The sequence below is a fragment of the Mesoplodon mirus genome, assembly GCF_964341445.2.
Source record: "Mesoplodon mirus genome assembly, chromosome: 5".
Taxonomy (NCBI): domain Eukaryota; kingdom Metazoa; phylum Chordata; class Mammalia; order Artiodactyla; family Ziphiidae; genus Mesoplodon; species Mesoplodon mirus.
In genome coordinates this window covers 61507645-61529430 of record NC_138980.1, presented here as the reverse complement: position 1 = coordinate 61529430, position 21786 = coordinate 61507645, and the positions used below count along the sequence as shown (strand labels likewise).

The 21786-nt window shown below is 44.0% G+C and overlaps 1 protein-coding gene across 2 annotated transcripts in view; it reads left to right on the top strand.

The window, feature by feature from the left end:
- The first annotated feature begins 4878 nt into the window (after positions 1-4878).
- The window catches only part of SH3RF2 (SH3 domain containing ring finger 2), a 142280-nt gene continuing 125372 nt past the window's right edge, over positions 4879-21786 (top strand). For both annotated transcript variants that reach the window (XM_082620912.1, XM_082620911.1), the window contains exons 1-2: positions 4879-4982; positions 6090-6569. In XM_082620912.1, coding sequence (XP_082477038.1) covers positions 6192-6569 — 378 coding nt within the window. In that variant the 5' untranslated portion in view covers positions 4879-4982; positions 6090-6191. The remainder of the gene's footprint in view (positions 4983-6089; positions 6570-21786) is intronic.

Sequence of the window (21786 nt, the reverse complement as noted above, 5' to 3'; positions counted from 1 at the left end):
GTAAATTGATACAACCACTATGGAGAACAGTATGGAGGTTCCTTAGAAAACTAAAAATAGAACTATCATACAACCCAGAAATCCCACTACTGGGCATATACCCTGAGAAAACCATAATTCAAAAAGAGTCATATATCACAATGTTCATTGCAGCTCTATTTACAATAGCCAGGACATGGAAGAAACCTGACTGTCCATTGACAGATGAATGGATAAAAAGATGTGGCACATGTATACAATGGAATATTACTCAGCCATAAAAAGAAACGAAATTGAGCTATTTGTAGCGAGGTGGATGGACTTAGAGTCTGTCATACGAGTGATGTAAGTCAGACAGAGAAAAACAAATACTGTATGCTAACACATATATATGGAATCTTAAAAAAAAAATTGGTTATGAAGAACCTAGGGGCAGGACAGGAATAAAGACGCAGATGTAGAGAATGGACTTCCAGATACAGTGAGGGGGAAGAGTAAGCTGGGACAAAGTGAGAGAGTGGAACTGACATATATGCACACTATCAAATGTAAAATAGATAGCTAGTGGGAAGCAGCTGCATAGCACAGGGAGATCAGCTCTGTGCTTTGTGACCACCTAGAGGGGTGGGATAGGGAGGGTGGGAGGGAGACGCAAGAGGGAGGAGATATGGCGATATATGTATATGTATAGCTGATTCACTTTGTTATAAAGCAGAAACTAACACACCATTGTAAAGCAATTATACTCCAATAAAGATGTTAAAAAAATTGTCTGTATACCTATTTTGTGATTTAATTTTAAATTTGAGGGACTTCCCTGGCAGTCCAGTGGTTAGGACTCTGTGCTGACTGCCAAGGGCCTGGGTTCAATACCTGGTCAGGGAACTGAGATCCCACAAGCCACGTGGCACTACGAAAAAAAAAAGTGAAAGAAACTATCTTAGCCTGAGAGAAAGCCTTGCTGGCCTGAGGTAATTTATTTGGGGGCAAGTGTTAGGGATGAAAGAGTGTTACAGGGAATGAGGGAGAGATAACATAAGGACGCATTATTGTATTAGCCACCCAACGATGAGTGGAACTCGTCCCACAGAACCTTCTGAAGAGCCTTATGAAATCTCAGGACTGCCCACTCCAAAGAATGAACGGAGGAAGCATTTATCCATAGATTCCCCATTAGTGAAAGGTGGTCCACAGTTTTGGATCATGCACTTGTGACTGGAAAGCAAGTTCCCACGGGTGTCCCTATTGCAACGTCAGAGAAGCTGACGGCAGGAAGCAAGAGGTGCATGGCAGGGTCCCGACAGCGCCAGCTAGCATTCACCTGAATCTGGTGAAACTTCTCAGCATTAGAGGTGAGGCTGAGAACATTCCAAGTGGCATCCAAGAGGTCCCCAATATAAAACCATTATCAGCAGTATGATGTACATCTGCCCAGACACAGTTTTTTAAGAACACCATTCATTCATTCATTCATTCATTCATTCATTCATAAACCCATTCAACAAACATTTATTAAGCATCAACCACATGCCGGTGACTATGTCAAGTACGAGGGATCCGGTAGTTTGTCTATCATAAGTGCTTTGCTCTCTTGGAACTTGCAGTCTATTTGGGGGAATCAGGCATTTAGTAAATTATTATAACAATTAGTGAATTACAATTGTGAAAACTATCATGAAGCGTAGGATGATAAACTTTCTAGTCATGAGAATCAAGGAAGGCTTCCTTGAGGAAGTGGCGTTTAAGTTAAAACTTGCAGAGGAGGAGGTGAAGAAAGTAAAGTAGGGGAGAATAACTAGAAAGCGTGTTGCAGGCAGAAGGAAGAACGTGAACAGATACCCCTTGGCAGAAAAACTTAAACTGTCCTGAGTAAAAAGAAAAGGCCAGGGGCACTGGAGTGTGTGAGTGAGGGGGACAGGTGGGAGTAAGTTGGTGGCTGAGCAGGAGCCAGATCACGTCTGGCCTGATAGGTCAGAAAAAGGATTTGGATTTTATCCTAAGGTCAATGGGCATCTACTGAAGGATCTTGAACAGGGGAACAATTATGATCAGATTTGGGTTTTTGTTTTGTTTTGTTTTACATAAATCAAGATACGCTTGTAAATACAAGCAGCAGAAGCTCATAAATATCACACAGGTATTTAAAAAGAGCACCGTCTGTAATCGCTATGTAACTGTACAAAAACAAAGAGGAGTGTTGATGAGGTGGGAGCAGTGGGCTGGTGGCCTGAGCCTGGAGTCTGGGAAGGCCTGCGTAGTTCACTTTTTCTGTGTTTTTGAGGACTACTTCTTGGTCTGATTTGACGCCAGGTTTGCATTTGGGTAAGCCACGATGAAATCCCCACTGAAAACTCTCCCCCTTCTTCAGAAGCTTCAAAAGAAAATTTCTCAAGTTTCCACGAAGACTAACCTCATATGTGGGTGGTGGTAGGGACCACCTATAGGATGTGACTCAAAAGGTGCTATAACACCACTCCTATTCAGTGTAAACTTTCTGTGCCCTCTGCTAGTGTCTAAAATTCTACCATCACCATTCTATTCTGATGAATGTTCAACTGTCAAATATGGTAGCACTGGATCTATTCTGCCTTCCTGGGATGGAGCTGGTTTTTTGTGTTTTCTCGGGGATGGGAGGATTTGAAGCTTTTTGAGATCACTGGCCACACAGGGACAGGGAGGGGCCATGAGACTGGGTAGGTTATAGAGAGCGAGAGTGAAAGGAGCTTGGGCTCTTTTGTAGTTAAAGGATGCATACATAATGTTGCATGTGTATCTTTACATAAACTTAGGTAAACATAGACAGGTATACTTATGGCATATACGTGACTTTATAACATGGCAAGCAATAATGGTAAGGAACATAGGTCCCGGGATTAGACCAACCTGGGTTCAGATCACAACCTCTGTGACTCCAGGAAAGTTGTAGCACCTACCTTATAGGGTGGTTGGCAGGATTCAATGAGATAGTCTGTTTAAAGTCTTAGCACTGCTCTGAGGCATAAATGTTACATTACTGAGATGATGAGTATGTTTGTCCTTGTGCAAACATGCGTGTGCCTGCACGTGTAGGTGCAGATGTGGGTATGTAAGGGAGAGAGAATATGTCTAAGAACAGGAGCGGGGGGACTTCCCTGGTCGTCCAGGGGTTAAGACTCTGCGCTTCCTGGTGGGGAACTAAGATCCAAAAAAAATACAAGAGAGGGGAAGAGGGAGAATGTTGCCCACCCCTGCAGGTGGAGTTACCACTAGAGTGGCCCTTTCTATGAGGTGAGGCGACTGAGGGACAGCTCACAGAGGAGACAGCTCAGCTTTACCAAGCAGGGACACCAAAGGGTCTGGAACTACAGGGCCTTCCTGATAAGCACAGAATCTAAAGTGGAAATTAGTTGAAGGAAACAGGCAACAGAGTGGGATGTGATGCTGAAGCTCAAAACACCCTACATAAAAGGGAGATGAAAGAAATAAAGAAAAAAAAGAATTGAAAGTGATCTCTGGAATTGACATGTATCCAAATTAGGCCTCTGTGCTTGGAGAACATATGACTTCATCTGCTCCATCCTAAAGCTCCCCCCTGTTTTGAGCCTCATGCATGTTTGTTTTTTCAGAACTGACACAGAAGAACTTTGAAAAGCATGTAAACCACTGTGATCTGTTCTCAGACCTCTTGGTTCCCTCTTACGATTTTCCCATGGAGTTATATCTAAGTACTTTCTTCATGATAAGGAATTGTCATCCCTGTGTTTGAGAGAGAAGATACAGTAAAAGCAGAGCATCCAGTATCTAGTCCCAGTTCTGCCCCCAACTCACTGGGTAACCGCAAGGAATCTCTCAGTCTCTCTGGGCACAGCTGCCTCATCTGCCACAGAATTGGACTGGTCACTTTGGGCCATTATCTTTTGACTTCCTGCCATCCTAGATGAGGTTTAGCTCCCCTCAAACATCTCTCCTCCCCTTAAAGTTGTATCACCATATGACATGGTGGTTGAGAGCCCAGACCACCTGCCTCTTGCTAGCTGTGACTCCTAGAATGAGTTATTTAACCTCGAGTCTCCATTTCCTTCTTTGTAAAATGAGGGTAAGAAGAGCATAGTGTATCATTGGGTTGCTAAAAGGATTAAATGAGTTAGTGCAGGTAAAGTATTTAAAACAGTGCTTGGCACAGATAAGGGCTACACTACTCTGGTGTTATGTGATAATAATAAGATTATTATTACTTTATTGGGTAACTTTGTAGTGCTAAAAGAAATATACTATTGATAAATCAAGAAATAGAAGTATAAGCATTATTTGGAGCTATATAAGGCTCCAGTGGGTAGGGTAGGGGGGACATGGGACATTGCTTTTCCTTTTTCTTTAAGCCCTCCTGTGCTTTGACTTTTCAAGGATGTGTCTGGACCACCACAGTACTGTTTTTTTAATTTCAAAAGATTGAGCAAAAAGGTCACTCAAGTCCCTCTCAAATCTCACAATTCAAGGATTGACTGTGATTTTTAAGGAACAGTATTTTTTAGGTGGCCGGTTTATCTTTGGTATCATAGCTACCGTTAATACACTTGACGTTTTCAGGAAATCCTCACAAAAGTTTAAAATAAACACAATCACCGGGGCATATTTATAACTAAGTGTGTTTCAGCGTCTGGGAAAGGAGCGAAAATGAGAAAGGTGAAAATATAAACTTTGTAAATAGTTGGCCTTATGAGCTAGCCAAATATTTTACCCCCTGTAATCTTTTCCCAGAAATCGACTCAATTGCACAAAGGAAGGCTCCGTAGCAGAGAGTAAGTAAGCTCAGAGGAAAGCACTGCCGGCGCCCGGCGCTGAAAGCGTTAACAGGGCTGAGTAAGGCGATCCCTGAAGTGAGTAAGGCTCGAGTTGTAAAAGTTTTTGCAAAGCAGCGGCGGCAGCAGCAGCTCCCGGGGAAACGGAAGCCGGTCGAAGGAGCCTGGCGGAGCGGCAGCCGAGAACCGTGCTGAGCTGAACTCAGCCGGGATTACAAACCCAAGGTTAGTGGCCCCCGCACACCTCCCCGTGCTGACATCTTTGGAGAGTTGTTGTCTCAGGAAGGCCGGCGCCGGCTCTCAGCCTGGTGTGTCCTGTCTGCTTTATTCACCGGTGGGGCCGCCGGCTGTCCTGCCTAACCTCCCGCGAATGCGTTTGCCCAAGCCCTGGCGCTGTGAGGACCGGGGATCTCTTCCTTGGAGACTCTCCTAAAGGGGAGACTTCTTTTCAGACATCCGAAAGGAAACTGTTTCTGGGACAAGGATGATTTTCAGAATACACACACACATAGGCGCACACACCTGTATATGCTGCTCCATCTTGGTTCTTGCAGGCTGTGACCACAATCCAGGATTCCTATCTGCTTCAGTTGAAACTGAGAACCATTGTCAAAGTAACAAAACAGGCTGTGCAACTTTATCATATGGGAAGGATATTGTCTCTGAGGCTAAGATAATCAAGGTGAGAAAAAAGAGAGAGAGGAAAGAAAGAAAAAGAAACTTCCAAGCCACATGGCCTGGAGTTGACAAAAGAATTTTTGAAAATTAGTTTCTAGTAGAAATGTTTCTTGTACATTGCTAGAACAAAATAATGGGGGAAGATGTATTGGGAAGGAAAGAATTCTACAACTACATGAGATTCAGATACATTTATCTATGTAAACAGTTTGTTATAGTGTGGTGCACAGCAGATAAACTTAAAGAAGTGGGGGGAAGAGTAAATAGCTTCAGAGAAATTGCATCCTGAGGGGCCTTTCATTTGAGACCCAGATGGACTGCCTGAGGACTTTCACCCTTGGAGCCCTGGCTGAGAGAGAGGGGTGGCTTTGTCCCCTCAACAGGCCAGTTCTGTTTCCCCCTCTTGCCTTGCACACGGAGAGGCAATGAGTAAGTAGTCAGTGGCCGTGCTGACAGCTCCCTCACATCCGCCAGCAGGCAGGAGTCGAGGCTTATACCTGCTAGCACTGAATCAGAATGAGTCATCTGAAACTTGGGTGCGGGAGCAAAGTCCTTGTGAACTGCCTTATGAGACGCTGGCTGGATGTAGGTGGGATATACCTCTCTGAGCACTCACAGTTTTTTCTTCTCTTCCTTTCTCCTTCAAACCGGCAGGCATCCGGACACTCTCAAGAGGCAGTCTCTGCCCCTTTGGCTCAGCTGACCTGACCATGTAGACTCAGCCCCTCCAGGTCAGGACTGGAGTTTTAAAATAAAATGGATGATGTGACATTACTTGATCTTCTGGAGTGCCCCGTGTGCCTCGAAAAGCTCGATGTCACCGCCAAAGTCCTCCCTTGCCAGCACACCTTCTGCAAACCATGTCTCCAGAGGATTTTCAAGACCCACAAGGAGCTGAGGTGCCCCGAATGCAGGACCCTGGTGTTTTGCAGCATCGAGGCGCTGCCGGCCAACCTGCTGCTCGTGCGCCTTCTGGATGGCATGCGCTCGGGCCAGGGCTCGGGGGGAGGGGGCTCCCTCTGCAGACCTGGCGTGCTGACCTCACAGGACAGCAGGAAGAGCAAGACTCACCCCCGAGGTCTGCAGTACAGCCCTTTCCAGCTGGTGCCTAACATCAGAATCCACATGGATGGGGTAAGAAAGATCTCATTTGTTCCTTCTGTGTCCACTTGGAGGTTGGGTTTGCCTGCACCAGCAGTTGGGGCTTCTGTTCTTTTAGTTACATTTCAAAGAGCCCCTGCGGAGGGTTCCCTGGGGATAAGTTTCTGTGGGCAGTGATCCTTGTACTGAGACTTGGTGGAATCCTGAGCCTATCTGATCCACCCACAAATTCTTAGAATTGTTAAAGCTTCCCAGGTTCTCCCTGCTCCTTGTCCAGAAGGTGTAGGACAAGGAAAACGTTCTTGATTATATTTTTGGTCTTACATTTCTGCTGTTCTGAGGCCAAACCAGGGCACGGGAAATGCACAGAGGATGGGAAAAAAGAAAAACAAATCTAACTGCTTGTTGCTTTCGAGATCTCAAAGAAGTTTCCAAATGTCAGGTTTTGTTTGCATTTTACCCCGATCCATCTTTCCATTCCCAGTCATAAAGTGCCATGATGACAATGCTCATTCATAATAGTTCAAAGTTATCAAGACACTTAACTGCCCAAATTTCACGTGGGAAGGAAGCGTATACGTGGGTGGAGTGATTGACAGGAAAGGCTGGCTGTGAAGTACGATAGATGTGTATAGGAGCCCCGCAGGTGTGTCTTACTTTACAAAATGAATAAAACATACACAAAGTGCACATCAGAGGCTGCAATAAAAAAAAAAAAAAAAATGAAGAGCCCCAGGAGAGCCCCGGGAGATCACCCAGTCCTGCTTTTGGTGTTTGTAATGGGAATCGCTCTCTCCAGCCTTGTGGGCACATCCTCAGGACTTTATCTGACCTGGATATGGGAAGCTGGGTAAGGGGACATTTCAAGAGAAGGGCGTGGTCCTTGTGGCTCCAGGAGGATTATTTGCTGTCACCCTTGCAGTCAGTGTGTCCACGTGGACGTGGCAAGCTGTGGCTTGGGCGGCTGGCATACTTAGAAAGTCTCAGCCGTATTCTGTGAAGTCCCACCTGAAGCAAGCTTTAATACTGGCAGCAGAGTCTCACGACTCCCTGCTGTGAAAAGCAGCAGAGGGTGGGAGGGTCTTCCCCGGCTTCCTTCCCACTGAAGGAGAATAGCCTTGTGGTGTGCATTCAGGGCAAGTTTCTAAAGTATTCCTTCCAACAGCTCACCCCTCCTTGGGTTCCCTGCACCTTTAAGCCACCCATGCAGTAGGGGGTGCATGGAAACATTCCAAAATGAGAGCGGGAAGAAGCCGGGCATTGGTGTGATTTCTTCACTGCAGACTTTTTAGTGCCATTGGGCCTGTGTGCATGAACACATTCCCGAAGAGGGCTTGGCGCCCTTGCTGAAGGCTCCTTATTAGCCCTAGGTGTAGTCATCAGTCAGAATCCACAGGCCTGGAAAAGGCAGGGTCAGGGTCGCGGAGCAAACTTTCTGAGGCAGGCTGTGTTTATAGAGCATTAGGTTCTATCTTGGGTCAGCAAATCTCCCTTTGAATTCCTAAGACCCAGCAACCTCTCCCCTCCCTTGCGCTGCAAAGTCTGACTTGCCTCCCCGCAGGGCAGAGTATCATCGATCACTCAGAGAGTGTTGATCACTCAGAGAGTGTTCGGGGACTGGGAGAAGGCAAGTCCCCTACCACCTTCGCATGTTTTTGTTCATGCTTTCATCTTTTTTCGATGTGGCTATGTTGCTAAGAAAAGGTAGCAACAGATGGATCCACAGCTACCTACTTTTTGAACCACAGAGGATTCCCAGGCCCCTCCCGGCATAGGGAGTTGTAGGAACTAGAGCTGGTCCAACGGGAGAGACAGCCAGTAAGATGCTGCGTGTCCCTGGAACTCTTTCACAAGGACCTGTCTCTTCAGACCAAGGTGCCGGTGATGGGGTTGTGCCCATCCTCTGAGCTGCACTGGAGTCCTGCCATGAGGCTGAAATGGAGAACCAAGCCGTTGAGGGCTCCTGCAGGACCTGGTTTAGTGAAGACTCTCTACAAGAGAACAGAGCTGGCAACCAGCCCGCAACTGCCCCTGTTTCCTTCATTTCCTGAGCCCACCTTTCTCCAAGTGCCTCGTGTCATCCCTTTTGCCTCTCTCAATGGGGATATGAACAAATTATTCCTGGATGTAAATACGGCTGTAATTCTACAACCTGTTCTACTCCCCCCAATACAGCTACCTTTCCTGTAAGTGTGAAAGCGATCGTGTGTCCCTGGGTTCAGAGAATTGCGGATTATCTGGGAGGCCACACTGTTCTGAGAGGCAGAGGGATGGCCTTGCATCCTCAGTCAAACCCTCACCAACCTACTTGCCCTCTCAGCCTCAGTTTACCCAATCCAGTCAACACTTAGTAACACTTGCTACCCCTCTTCCTCCAGGAGAGTGTAAAAATTATATTTACAACATACTCACAGCACCTTAGAAAACCTATGCTGTGTAAATGCAAAGCATCATCATTATCATTAATTTAAACCGGCTTTATGTCTTTGGGCAAGCCACTTAAGCTTGCTGGGTCTCAATTTAAAATTCTGTAAAATGGGAAAACGTATTATAAAAACAGAGAGCCACTGTGAGGCTTAACTAATGAGTGTTTGCAAAGCACTTTGAGATCCTTAGATGAAAGGCATTAGGAAGGTTGTTATCATAGTAAGCATTATTATTGACTGTTTAGTGTGCCCTGCCGTGCATGAGGCATTCTACAAAATACAGCAGGAGTGATAGCCCTTGCAGGAGAATGTAATAGGTGTTATTATTGAACTTGAGTCTATGATGAGTCCAGGCCAGGATAATACTAAGTATCAAGTACTACCCTAATATGGCATAAAAAACCTGTTGTCACAGGGCACCATTTTCTAAAACACCTCTTCCAAAGGACTCGATGTTAAGGTTCATTTAACTCTCAAAGAGTTCATTTAACTTCCTGTCCAGCAGCTTTTTAAGCCCAAAGTCTGTTCTGCTCTCCTAAACTCATCGAAAACACAAGCTGATCAAGATGTTTGTGTTGGCTCAAAGAGGCCTGGTACTTTCTGTGCCAGCCAGTATACTAGGGTGGAACCAATAGTCACACTTCACGGTGCCAGCCAAGAGACAAAAAAATAATCCATTGTGCCTACCTGTCTAAAACCCTCCTAAGCCGATTGTGTAAAAAGAAAACTTGAGAAACGGCTGTAGGTTTCTACAGCACGTAATTGTTTCAAACCAACAGGGGAGATCAACAAACTCCTGGAGGGCCCATGGCAGTGCACATCCCACCGGCTCTTATTCCTTCCCATACTGAAGGTGAGCCAGAGGAATTTTGCAAGCCTTCGAGAAGATTATGGGCTTCTGTATAGCTGATCTCTCTTCCTCCTCCCTCTGTTATCCTTTAATAATATTTCTGAGTTAGAATAGGCAAGAGCGGCTTCCCTGGTGGCACAGTGGTTAAGAATCTGCCTGCCAATGCAGGGGACATGGGTTTGAGCCCTGGTCCGGGAAGATCCCACATGCCGTGGAGCAAATAAGCCCATGCGCCACAACTACTGAGCCTGCACTCTAGAGCCCGCGAGCCACAACTACTGAGCCCACGTGCCACAACTACTGAAGCCCGTGTGCCTAGAGCCCCTGCTCCGCAACAAGACAAGCCACCACAGTGAGAAGCCCACGCACCACAACGAAGAGTAGCCCCCGCTCGCCACAACTAAAGAAAGCCCGTGGGCAGCAACGAAGACCCAATGCAGCCAAAAATAAATAAATAAATTTATTTTTAAAAACAAAAGAAAAAAGGCAAGAAAGCAGTAGAGATAAAATTTGCAAAGTTAGGTTTGAAAAATACCAGAATTCAAATCCTGATTCTGCCCCTTGATAGTTGTGTAATTTGGATGAATCACTTAAACCTCGGTGCCTCTAATTCCCCTTTTATAAACTAGAGATAACAGTAGTATCTACCTCAGAGCGTCATTGGGGAGAAATAAATGAGACTGTTAATGTCAGTTAGCTCGTAGCACCGCAACTGGTTCCTATTACAAGCTCAATAAATATGAGCTGTTATTATTATTAAAGTGACTCAAGACTTTCCAGTCTAAATTACACAACATCTCTCACCCCCTTGTTAATCGAGTGTCCTCCAGAGATGGTCCTGGGTACCCTGATTTTTGGTTTGCTTTGTGTGTCTCCAAAGGATCCGGGGCCATGATTCAGGTGTGTGATTTCTCCCAGCATGCGCTGCCTTGGCTGCTCACTTCCAAGACCCTTTAGGAGCTAGGAGTTGATTCTAGGAGAAAACGTGCTACCCAGCGTCACTTCCCCAAATGGCAGGCTCAGCAGGACACCATACAAAGGGCAACAACCTGGTCCACCTCCGCAGCATCACCAGTTCCTCATTAAGGTCTATCTTTCCTTTCCCCTGCATCTCTCTATCCCCAATACAAACATTGCCACCCTGGGCCTTGCAGGGCCGGACTCTCTCCCTTCTTTGTTAAACAACATGCCAACCACACACATTCCTGTCTCTCTTGCCCGTCTCAGCAAGAACACACCTGCCACCTACAGCACAGACCAGGTGGCCGTGTCCTAGAAACTTTTTCAGTTGGTGTTGCAAGCAGCTGAGATGGCAAAATGAGGTCAGAAGGCACATGAGGGAATTGAGGCTGGGTAGAAAGCAGAAGGCGCCCAGCCCCTTTTCCTGGGTTTCAGCTGCTGTGTCCTTCGGCAGAGCTGTGACACAGACGGTGGTTTCTGCTAAATTTACAATGGGACTAAAACCATCCCAAGCCCCTGAAAACAGCAGGCAGATGCCACTGGGTCAGCAAGGCCTGGATGCGGCAAGTGGAGGAAGACATAAAGGTAGGAGCTGAGGTTGAGAAGTCAGGACACCCAGATGGTTCCCCAGCTCCACCCACATATGCAAACCTTTTAAAAAACCACATGGCCCCAAACTGGCTTTGCTCCCAACCCTCTCTCCATGGACCTCCTTCCTAGTTACAGTTCCCTCCCTTTTACTGATTAGTGTTTAAGGATTGTGGTCAGATGGAGCTGGGTTTGTGCTGGGATTCAATTACTTGTGAGCTATGAGGCCTCAGGCAAGTCACTTAACCTCCCTGACCCGCAGTTTCCATATTTGTGTAATGGGGATAATCATGGCGTACATATATCAGAAGGCTATTGTGAGGTTAAAATGAGATAATGTATGTGAAAAGCTTAGTATAGTATGGTACATAATAGATGCTAATAAATGTTAAATAACAAAATTAACAATAGAGGAGAAAGTTTGGGGCACTGCATTTGCAGCCACGCATAAACATGCAGAGACTTCTGTTAAAAAATTAAGCAAAGGGGATAGCAAAAGGACAGGGGCTTCACGAAAAGACAAAACTATAGTGATGAAAAATAGTGGTTTTCAGTGGTTACCAGGGGTTCTGGGTTGGGAGAGGATTATAAAGGGAGAGCATGAGGGAATTTTATGGGATGAAGGGGCTGTCCTGTATCCTGTTTGTGGTGGCAGTTAAATAAATCTGTGTATGTGTTAGCATTCATAGGAATATATACCAAGAGAAAAAAAAGTCAATTTTACTCTATGATGATGTTTAACATAATATTTTTTAAAATGAAAGGGAGCTCTTATACATTTCTTTGAGTCTCTGCCTGATTTTTACCGGTCCCACTCTGATGTCCTATTCGGGAAGGATTTTACCATCATTTAAATGATCAGGGTAATTCCTGCAGGTGGGCTTCTCTCTGTTTTAGCAAACCATTCTATTACCTGCTTCAGTTTTCTCATCAGTTAGAGGTATCTGGCCAGTAGACAAACACAGCAGCTCGACCCCCAGTGGATGGCCCAGGCAGATGGCTGGGATAGAAGGTTCTCCTCACTCAACCTCAATTATCCAGCACATGCACTGGGGCATGTCACCTAAGGGATCAGTCAACGCATATTTTGTGTCATTTTGTTGCCTTCCCACATGTCCCTTCATACTATAAAGAGATTAAGAAATGAGGGAAAGTGCTGTTCAGCCCTTGACTCAGAAAGAGCATCCTCATCCATCTCATTCCAGGCACCATTACATAGCTTTGGGCTTAGCTGGGCCCAGCCCACATACAGCTCTCTTCAATCTCATTATCTTCTCCCTTTCTTTCTCATTTTTAAATTCATGCTTATATGACAGTCTTTCACAAACTGTATTCTGTAAGCTATTAGTGGATGTTCCATAAAGCTCCAGGGTCAAACAAACCTGGACTGAAACAGAGCCAAACATTTTTTCTTTGCCGCAGGACTTTTCAGCACTTTTAGCACGCTAATGAGCTGTGAATCTCTAAGTGGTAGATAATAATAAGAAACGTTCCCCAAATTTCTGTAACAGTGGTACTCCCCTCTCCCTCCTTTCATTAGTACCTTGAGTAGTGTTAATTGTCATGGAACAAATTTGGGGAAATGCTGTCTCATACTAATGCAGAGGTAGTTAAGCCCCCAGAGAGAACCTTTATTGTGGTTAGAGATTGTTGACTCATTCCAAGAAGAGTTTTAGGCAAGCTCTTGTCATTAGAAGATATTTTTGGAAAACTGTTTGAAACTCACTATCACCACCTTCTGCAGTATTTATTTAGCTTCTGTCAGTAGTCAGCTATAGGTACACTGGGAACCCACACAGCAGAGTAAAGATTCCACCTTCCCAGTGCTTACCGTCTCATGGTAAAACCAACTAGTTAGATACATGTGTCTAAGCATGCATAAATAAATATATATGTGAATATATGTGTGTGTGTATATATATATAACATATCCCTGATTTAAAGATATTATCTATTGTAAGATATATTATTTAGTTATAGCTCTTAAGGGAAAAGAAACATTACCATGTTAGATGTTCACTGTAAGATACATCCAATATTAGAAATGTTAAGATATGAAAAAAGGAATGTCTTACTGAAGAGTACATATTGTGTGATTCCATTTATATAAAATTCTAGAAATGGCAAAACTATAAACTGTAGTGATTTTTTTGGGTAATGCAAATGTTTTATGTGGTGGATATAGGTTTGTCTAAATTCATCAAACTGTACATTTTAAAAAAGTTCATTTTTGGTATGTAAATTATAACCCAGTAAAGTGATTAAGACAAAGAAGTCTTAGACACAAAAGATGATGGTTTATGAAAATGTCAGGCGAGGAGGTGGTTCAGTTTAAGGGAAATGAAGTTTGGCCAATAAAAAGAAACTTCCTACAAAAAATAGGTGTTTTAATGGTCAGGAAGGACATGGTCAAGGAATGAAAAAGCAGGGCATGTGGGTGCTAGGAAAGTCAGGGCAGGACAAGGATATCTTGAACAGAATGGAAGTTGGAAGAGAGGGAAAAGGAAACAGATGGAGTGGAGATGGGGTGACCTGTTACCTGCTTCAACATCACTGCTAGGAAGGCATGTGTCAATTACCCTGTAATAAAGTCTCTCTGCAGCCAAACTGCTAACCTGTCATCATGTGGCCTGATGGATTCAGTGCAGCCAAACAAGATATCTCTGCTCCAAGCAGATGGCTGAGCTCACTGGGTAACCGAGCAGGAGTCTCCACTTCACTGGCAGACAGAGCCACTCTTTTCCATTGAAATGGTCAGGTTACCTGACAACCCTAGCATGCAGGAACACGAGCCAGCACACCCAAAGCAAAGAGTAGAACACAGGACAAGGAAAGACAAGTCCATCTGTCGTGAGCTGCTTCCTGCAACTTGGGTCTGTGTCTGCCCCCAGGGTCACACCGTTCTAGATCCCCAGGTCAGAAACCAGGGCATTCAACAGACTGCTTCTAAGTGCCTGCTACGTGCCAGGCTCTGCCTTGAAAGCTCACACCATTGAAAGCCCATACCAGGAATGCTCATGGTCTCAGACGCCAGGACTCAAATAGCAGCTGAGTTCACCTCAGATCTCTGTCATTTTTCCAATCTTTTTTCCAAACACCAGCAGAACAGGCAACTTGTCCTGTGTCTCAATACTGTGCTTGGAGTACCCAGCCTACAACCTGGCCCAGATTAGGAACCCCCAAATATTTTTCGAATGGATGAATAAATAATTAATGTATTCATGTCTCTGGTAGACTTCATGGAATCATGGAATAACCCCTCATAATGCAGAAATGAACCCTTTATGGATAGAGCCATGACAAAGCTATGTGAGGAATGAGCAGCTTATTTTAGTAGGCATACTGAAATATTCTAGTTGGGAATCACCTTATTAAATACCTTTTTGGGTGACAAACAGTACTGTCCAGAAAACACAATGGGCCAGGTTCAAACCACTTAGCTCATGAATTGCTAACCCTAAGAAGATAGGAAATGCCTCTCCATATATGGCCAAACTCCTGCATCAGACACCACAAATTCTATGTGCTCCTTTGATCATGGGGGAAACACTTCATGTTGAGTTAATTTACACTTAGTCCCAGGGATACCAGTGACAGAAAAGATGAGGCACTAGAAGAATTTGCCCCTGAGTTATGAGTTAAATTGACCTGGCCTCCTATATGAAGGGAAGGCAGTATTTCAGGTAGGAACATGGCCCCTCTCATGCTGACAAACCTTCATCACACATGTATATAATGTATATAACATAAAGGTCGCCATTTTAGCCATTTTTATGTGTATAGGTCAGTGGCATTAAGTATATTTACATTGTTTTGTAACCATGACCACTATCTCCAGAACTTTTCATCATCCCATACTGAAACTCTGTACCAATTAAACAATAACTCCTCATTGCCCTGTGTGTGTGTGTGTGTATGTGTACATGTATGTGATTGTGTATATATATATATATATATATATATACACACACACACACACATACACACACACACACATATATATTTAAAACTTTTTTCTGAGTAAGAGGAGTAGGTGTTTTAGTATCATTGTTAAAATATGTATTCCAGTTTTCTGCTGCTTCTGACCTTAGACTTCCAATGAGATAAGCAAACAAGATAATGCTGTGATTCAAGACAAAGGCTCTTCATAAATGTATACTGTCTGTGTGCTTCTGGGCAAGTTACTTAGTAATTCTGAGCATCGCTGCTACAAAATGGAAATAGGAAACTTAACTCATAGTGTTCTTGGGAGGAGTTAATGAGGCGATTCTTGTAAAGTACTTAGCACAGGGTCTGGACAAAGTAAGCTCCTAGTAAAGCTTAACTGTCTGCTTGCACTCGTCCAGGTAGGTTAATCTCATAAAGTACTACTACACTGACTGTGGTCAGCCTGCTATTTTACTGCACTGAAGACACGGGGGGTAACGGTGATCGTGGCATCACTTGGAGGATAAGTCAAGATAATTCTTGTGAAGTTCTTAGCACAGGGCATGACGCATGGTACTCCATGACAGTAAGTGTGAGGCATTATTATTTTTTCCTATGCCTCATTCATTCAACAAGCATATACAGGATGCCTTTTATGAGTAAGACCCTTTGCCAGGCTCTAGTGAAGAACAAAAGCAAATAAGATATGATCCTTAATAACATGTAGACATGGAAGAGACCCAGGAAAACTGACTAATTCACCAAAATGGCTGGAACCCTCCCTTAAAGAGCTCATGGTCTTTTGGGAGACATCCACATAAAGTAATAATTATGATGCGGTTAATAAATGTTAAACAAAGGACTTCCTCTGTCAGGCACTGGGTAAAGCACTTTTACCTACAGAATCTCACTTAATTCTTTCTACAACCCACTGAGATAGGTGCTACCATTTTCTCTACCTCACAAATAAGAGGCTTGTGCTCAGTAAATGTTCATATAAGAAAACACAATGGGAGAAAATGGCTGCAGATCAAAACTGAGCATTCCTGTATTTGTGTTTGGGGCAATTGCTGAGGTTGCATTTTTTAAAAATGCAAATGGTCTGATTCTTAACCATTCATAGAAACCCACAACACTGAGGATTGCAAACCTCAGAATACACTGAGAGGCATGTACATTGGGTGGTGAGTCCTGGCATCATGGTCCCAATGCTGCTGGTTTGGAAAAATGTGCCTTTTGGCTGCCATTCACACACACAGCATGAAAAGCCAAGTGAAGAGGTGAGAGAGCTTGGATCATTCACTGTGACTCTTCCCTGAGAGGCTAACAGGAAAACTTGAGCCTGGAGACAGGAGAAATAAGGCAAATACTCCCGGGGTGCCTGAAGCAAACCACCCCAGCTGAGGGTATCAGCCACCTGCCAGTGTTAGAGAAGGCAAGTATGGAACCATCTGCCTAACTGGGAAACTGGCCCACGTGGCTGACTGCAACCCATCCTCTGGTCTCAGTGTAGCCTTCAGTCCTCCAGGAAGTCAGCCCTCTGTCCCAAATCCCAAGCCAGCCGGCCATTTGTTACTCCTCAGACTCCCAGAGTCCCCAGTGCTACCCTCTGGCCTCGTAGCACACATAAGGTCCATGAGGTCAAGGAAGTGTCTTGTCTCCTCTGTACTCAGCACAGTGCCTGAAATGCAACCAGCATTCAATAAATATTGAAGTACTGAATGCATAATGTTGGCGATATTGCAAGACACTGCAGTTAGATTCAGAATCTTCAAGGCTCAGCAGCCCCTGGTGTCTCCCCCTGAGGCTAGAGGAAAGGAGACATCCCAGCCATCTCATCCCCAGGATCCCTTCCAGCCCCTGTCTTGTTGACAAGGGTGTTTCTTGACTCAAGGCCAGGTGTGCTAGGAATGGCACGTAAGTGCTTGCAGGGAATTCAGAGGTAATTGGGAGGTGAAAAAAGAAATCAGAGCAGAATGGAGCCAGAGAGAGAGGAGAACACCAACTGACTGGCAGGCGCAGCCCTCTGAACAGGTTGCCCTGGATTTGCAAAATTGAGGATGATACGGCCGCACACATAGAAGTGTTTTATTTGGTTGCCAAGGCAACGCAGCAGAGTCAGTGGGCATGGAGCAGGAATAGATCTCTGAAGAGCTGTGTTCCGGAAGGGTGATTGGCGGTGATATTAATGAGCTGCCTGGATAGGAGAAAGGCAAGGCTGACATAAACCTTATTTGGGACTTTTGCTTAATAAACAGGAATGGCAGAGAAATGGAGGGGAAGAAGAGAAAACTTCTCTTTCTGGCTTTCTGGGGAATCAGGAGAGGTAATCTTCTGGACTTCCAGTTTCTCGTTGGAGTGGTTCCATGCTTGAAGGAAGGCAGAAGGGGATGACTGAAGAACAAAAGGAGATGGCAGTGTTTTCTTCCCCTTAAGAGATTATAAAAAGGATGCAGAAGCCCACATTTTAACAAAAAGAACATTTTCCATCTCCTCCTTTTACTTCCCTTTGTGTGAGAAAGGAAAATAATTTGCTGTTAAACATGTTTCTTTTTGTTTTTATTTTCTTAAGTTTTTGCAACACTAAGATTTTTTTTTTCATGACCATAAAACTTTGTGATTGAGACAGGTCCTGGGTTTTCTAACTTCTCCGTCTACTTGCTGTCCCAAAGCCTCGAGAATCAGGCAAATTCCAGCACGCAGAGTGCTTGTCCTGATTGCTTGGGCAAGGAGGTGGGACCAGAAGACAGAGAAGCCAGACGGGAGGTGGACATTATTTATTAGCACCTTAATAACTACAACTGTCACATAGCACACACCGTGTGCCAGACACTGTGTGAAATAAGCATGGTTTTCTTGAGTTCTCCCAACAGCCTTTGGAAGTCCATGGTGTTTTCTCATTTTACAGTTGAAGGAACTGCTAGGAAGTGGCAGAGACAGGATTTGAACCAGGTTTGCCTACATCCAAGGACTGGGCTCTAAACGAGATCTGTCAGGGTGACCAAGACAAGTATGGTGTTCCCTTGGCACCCCAGGGAGCCCTGCACCATCTGCCATTGCTGGTTGGTTCCTGTTGGCACCAACACCACCATTCTAATGTGGTTGATAAGCCTTCCAGAGCATGATGTAGTCTGTAGCCAATCTAACTCCATGCGCACGATATGCTGTGTCTTAACTGGATGCCACCTGGTCATAAATTTAAGGGTTTAAGTAGTAGAAATGAGTCTAAGTGGATGGAGAGGGAGACAAGAGAGGAGGAAATGGAGCCAGAGAAAAGAGGAGGGTAGGGATAGAGAAAGGCAGAAAAGACACATGGGAGATGTAGACGGGCAACAGAAAGCAGGGAGGAAGGAGGAGGAAAGGGAGAAGCTGATCAAGGAAGCAAGTGTCGGGGGGGAGGACTCCTTGGGGAGATATGTTATCAGGAGATATGGCAGGCTCTGAGCCAGAGCTGGTCTGCTTTTCTTGAAATATAAACAGAGTTAGATCAAAATATTTATGCTCCATTCCTTTCGGAAACTTGTCATCGGGATAGGCAGAATGGTCTATTAAAGGTGGAGAAAAATAGAGCCTGAAATTCAGGAAAGTTAGCTTCTAATCCTGTCTTAGCTGAGAACTAGCCCGGTGACATGAAATGTATCTGAGTGCTTAGTAAATGTAAGCAATCACTATGGCTATAGAAAAAGTCTTAGATTCTCTGAGTCTCAGAATTCCACCATCTCAAATATTTTACAGAATATGCAAATGATACAGAAGTATTTGCATTTATGTTTTTTAAAAAATCTATATAAATTTAAAGATTTTCAGAGAAATAGTTACTGGTTTTGAACCCTTATGGTCTTCACAGGCCTGGGCTAAATACCTGCAAAAGCTTATTTAAACCACAGAGCAACATTGTTTAACAGCAGAGGAAATTGCGGTTCAGGAGTACTGAGTCGCTTGCCCAAAGTTACTTGTGTAGACTAACTCTAAGCCCACATTGTTTTTTTTTAATTTTTTAAAATTGAACTATAGTTGATTTATAATATTGTGTTAGTTTCAAGTATACAGCAAAGTGATTCAGTTATATATATATATTTTTCAGATTCTTTTCCTTTATTGGTTATTATAAGATACTGAATATAGTGCCCTGTGCTATACAGTAGGACCTTGTTTTTTATCCATTTTATATATAGTAGTTTGTATCTGCTAATCCCAGACTCCTAATTTATCCCTCCCCTACCCTTTCCCCGTTGGTAATCATAAATTTGTTTTCTGTGTCTGTGAGTCTGTTTCTGCTTTGTAAATAAATTCATTTGTGTTATTTTTTAAATTCCACATATAAGTGATATCATATGATATTTGTCTTTCTCTGATTTACTTCACTGAGTATGATAATCTCTAAGTCCATCCATGTTGGTGCAAATGGTATTATTTCATTCTTTTTTATGGCTGAGTAATATTCCATTGTGTATACATATCAACATAGCTTCTTTATCCAGTCATCTGTTGATGGACATTGAGGTTGCTTCCATGTCTTGGCTATTGTAAATAGTGCTGCTACGAACATTGGGGTGCATGTATCTTTTCAGATTAGAATTTTCATCTTTTCCAGTTAAATGCCCAGGAGTGGGGTTGCTGGATCATACGATAGTTATATTTTCAGTTTGCTGAGGAACCTCCATACTGTTTTCCATAGTGACTGCACAAATTTACATTCCCACATGTTGGTGACTTTTTTATTCTTTAGTATTATTATTGCCCCTCTCCCTGCGTAGTTGTCCATCTTATTTCACTGGGAGCACCTGGTCCAGGATCCAGTTGCTTTTTGCTTAAACCACCCACAAATAAGCATAACAGGGTCTGTCCCAGAAAAGACCTCTGAAGTATCTCCACACTGGGATTTCAGGAAGAAATGCCGCAGTCCTAGAGAATGTCTCTTGGGATCTCCTCCCTGTAAAGAGCCTCTAGCCATAACAAACCTTGCTAAAACAATAACAGGAATGCTGCTCTTGAAAGCACTATAGAAGACAAAATCTCTCTTTTTTTAATACTGTATGTTTGGGAGGGCGCACGTAACATTCTGTGGGTGCAAGGTAGGCTACTGGTATAAACTAAACTCAATGACAGGAAAAAGCACTACATTCCAGTAATAATACCACTAGTAGGTACTCATTATACAAATATATATCGAGTGCTGTCACTATGCACCAGACAGTAAACTGGGCAGCAGGATATAATAATGAACAAGATAGACATAAAAGGTACACTCTACTGGGATTGATAAAAAGAAGAAAAAAGCCATGGTCATAGTTAAGTTACCCCCAGAATCAGACTCTGACATGAGGATTGAGTGCTCATAGATCATTTGGGAGGAATGAGGACATCGGTCGGGGTGTGGGAACATCATACAGGAGAGGGAGGTGACTGGTTAAGGTGTGTTTTGAAGCCACTCACCACAGTGGGCTACTGATGCTTTACCCCTTGGAAAAGCTCTAGGAAACAGTGTAAAACTCAGACTGAAGAATTATCCTGGCCAAGAGGTGAGAGATCTGGGGCATTTATACCTCTATACCTGTTGGCCAGTGGTTAAGAGCTACCCCAAGGGGCAAAGTATGTTCTAGAAGCTCAAGGGAAGGCTTCCAACAGAATTGCAGGTGCTGGCTATTGGAAGTGAAGTTGAGTTGCACAGAAATGATAAAGGGATCTGAGAAGATATGGGTGGAGCACCAACCATGTCACTTGCATACATACGAAATAACCAAGATAATCACAAATTGTGCTGAGTGCTTGCTGTATAAACTAACTCTTATCTATACAAGGATATGAAATAGAGGATAAAAGGGAAGATCTTTGATCAGGGGAGGCATTGATGCTGAGACCTGAGTGATGAGAAGAGGGCAGCTCTGTGACAAGGAAAGAACTGGGTTCCAGCAATGGAGGACATCTTGAGCCTGATTCCAGATGGAACTCGCTGAGTTTGGGGAACCAACTGAATGCCCACTTGGCTGAGGGGTGATAAGCAATGAGGTGAGATGCATGAGAATAGACTTCAGAGGAAGGTCTACAGGGACCAAGAAACCATGGTCATGAAGGGAGCTTGGATCCTAGATGCAATGAGAAAGATTAAAGCAGGAAAATCATCTGACCTGATTTTCAATTTAATATATTACTTTGGCTCTTGTGTGGGAAACGAATTTCTGGGATACAACAGTAGAAACAGAAGATCAATTTTAAGTCTTCTGAATGGGTGGCCTGGACTAAGATGGCACCTGTGATGGAGAGAAGTGGATGAGTTTGAGAGCAAAGTTGGAAGTAGAAACAGTGGGACTTGCTGCATTTGGGCATGCAAATTGGACGCTTTATGTGCTACTAACCTTACTGAAAACTCACTATGCCAAGCACTTCCATTTAACTCTTGCAACTTCTGTGTGAGGCAAATACCATTACCTTCAGCCCATTTTAAAGGTAGGGAGACTGAGGCTCAGAAAGATTAATTTGCTCAAGGTCTCACAGAAAT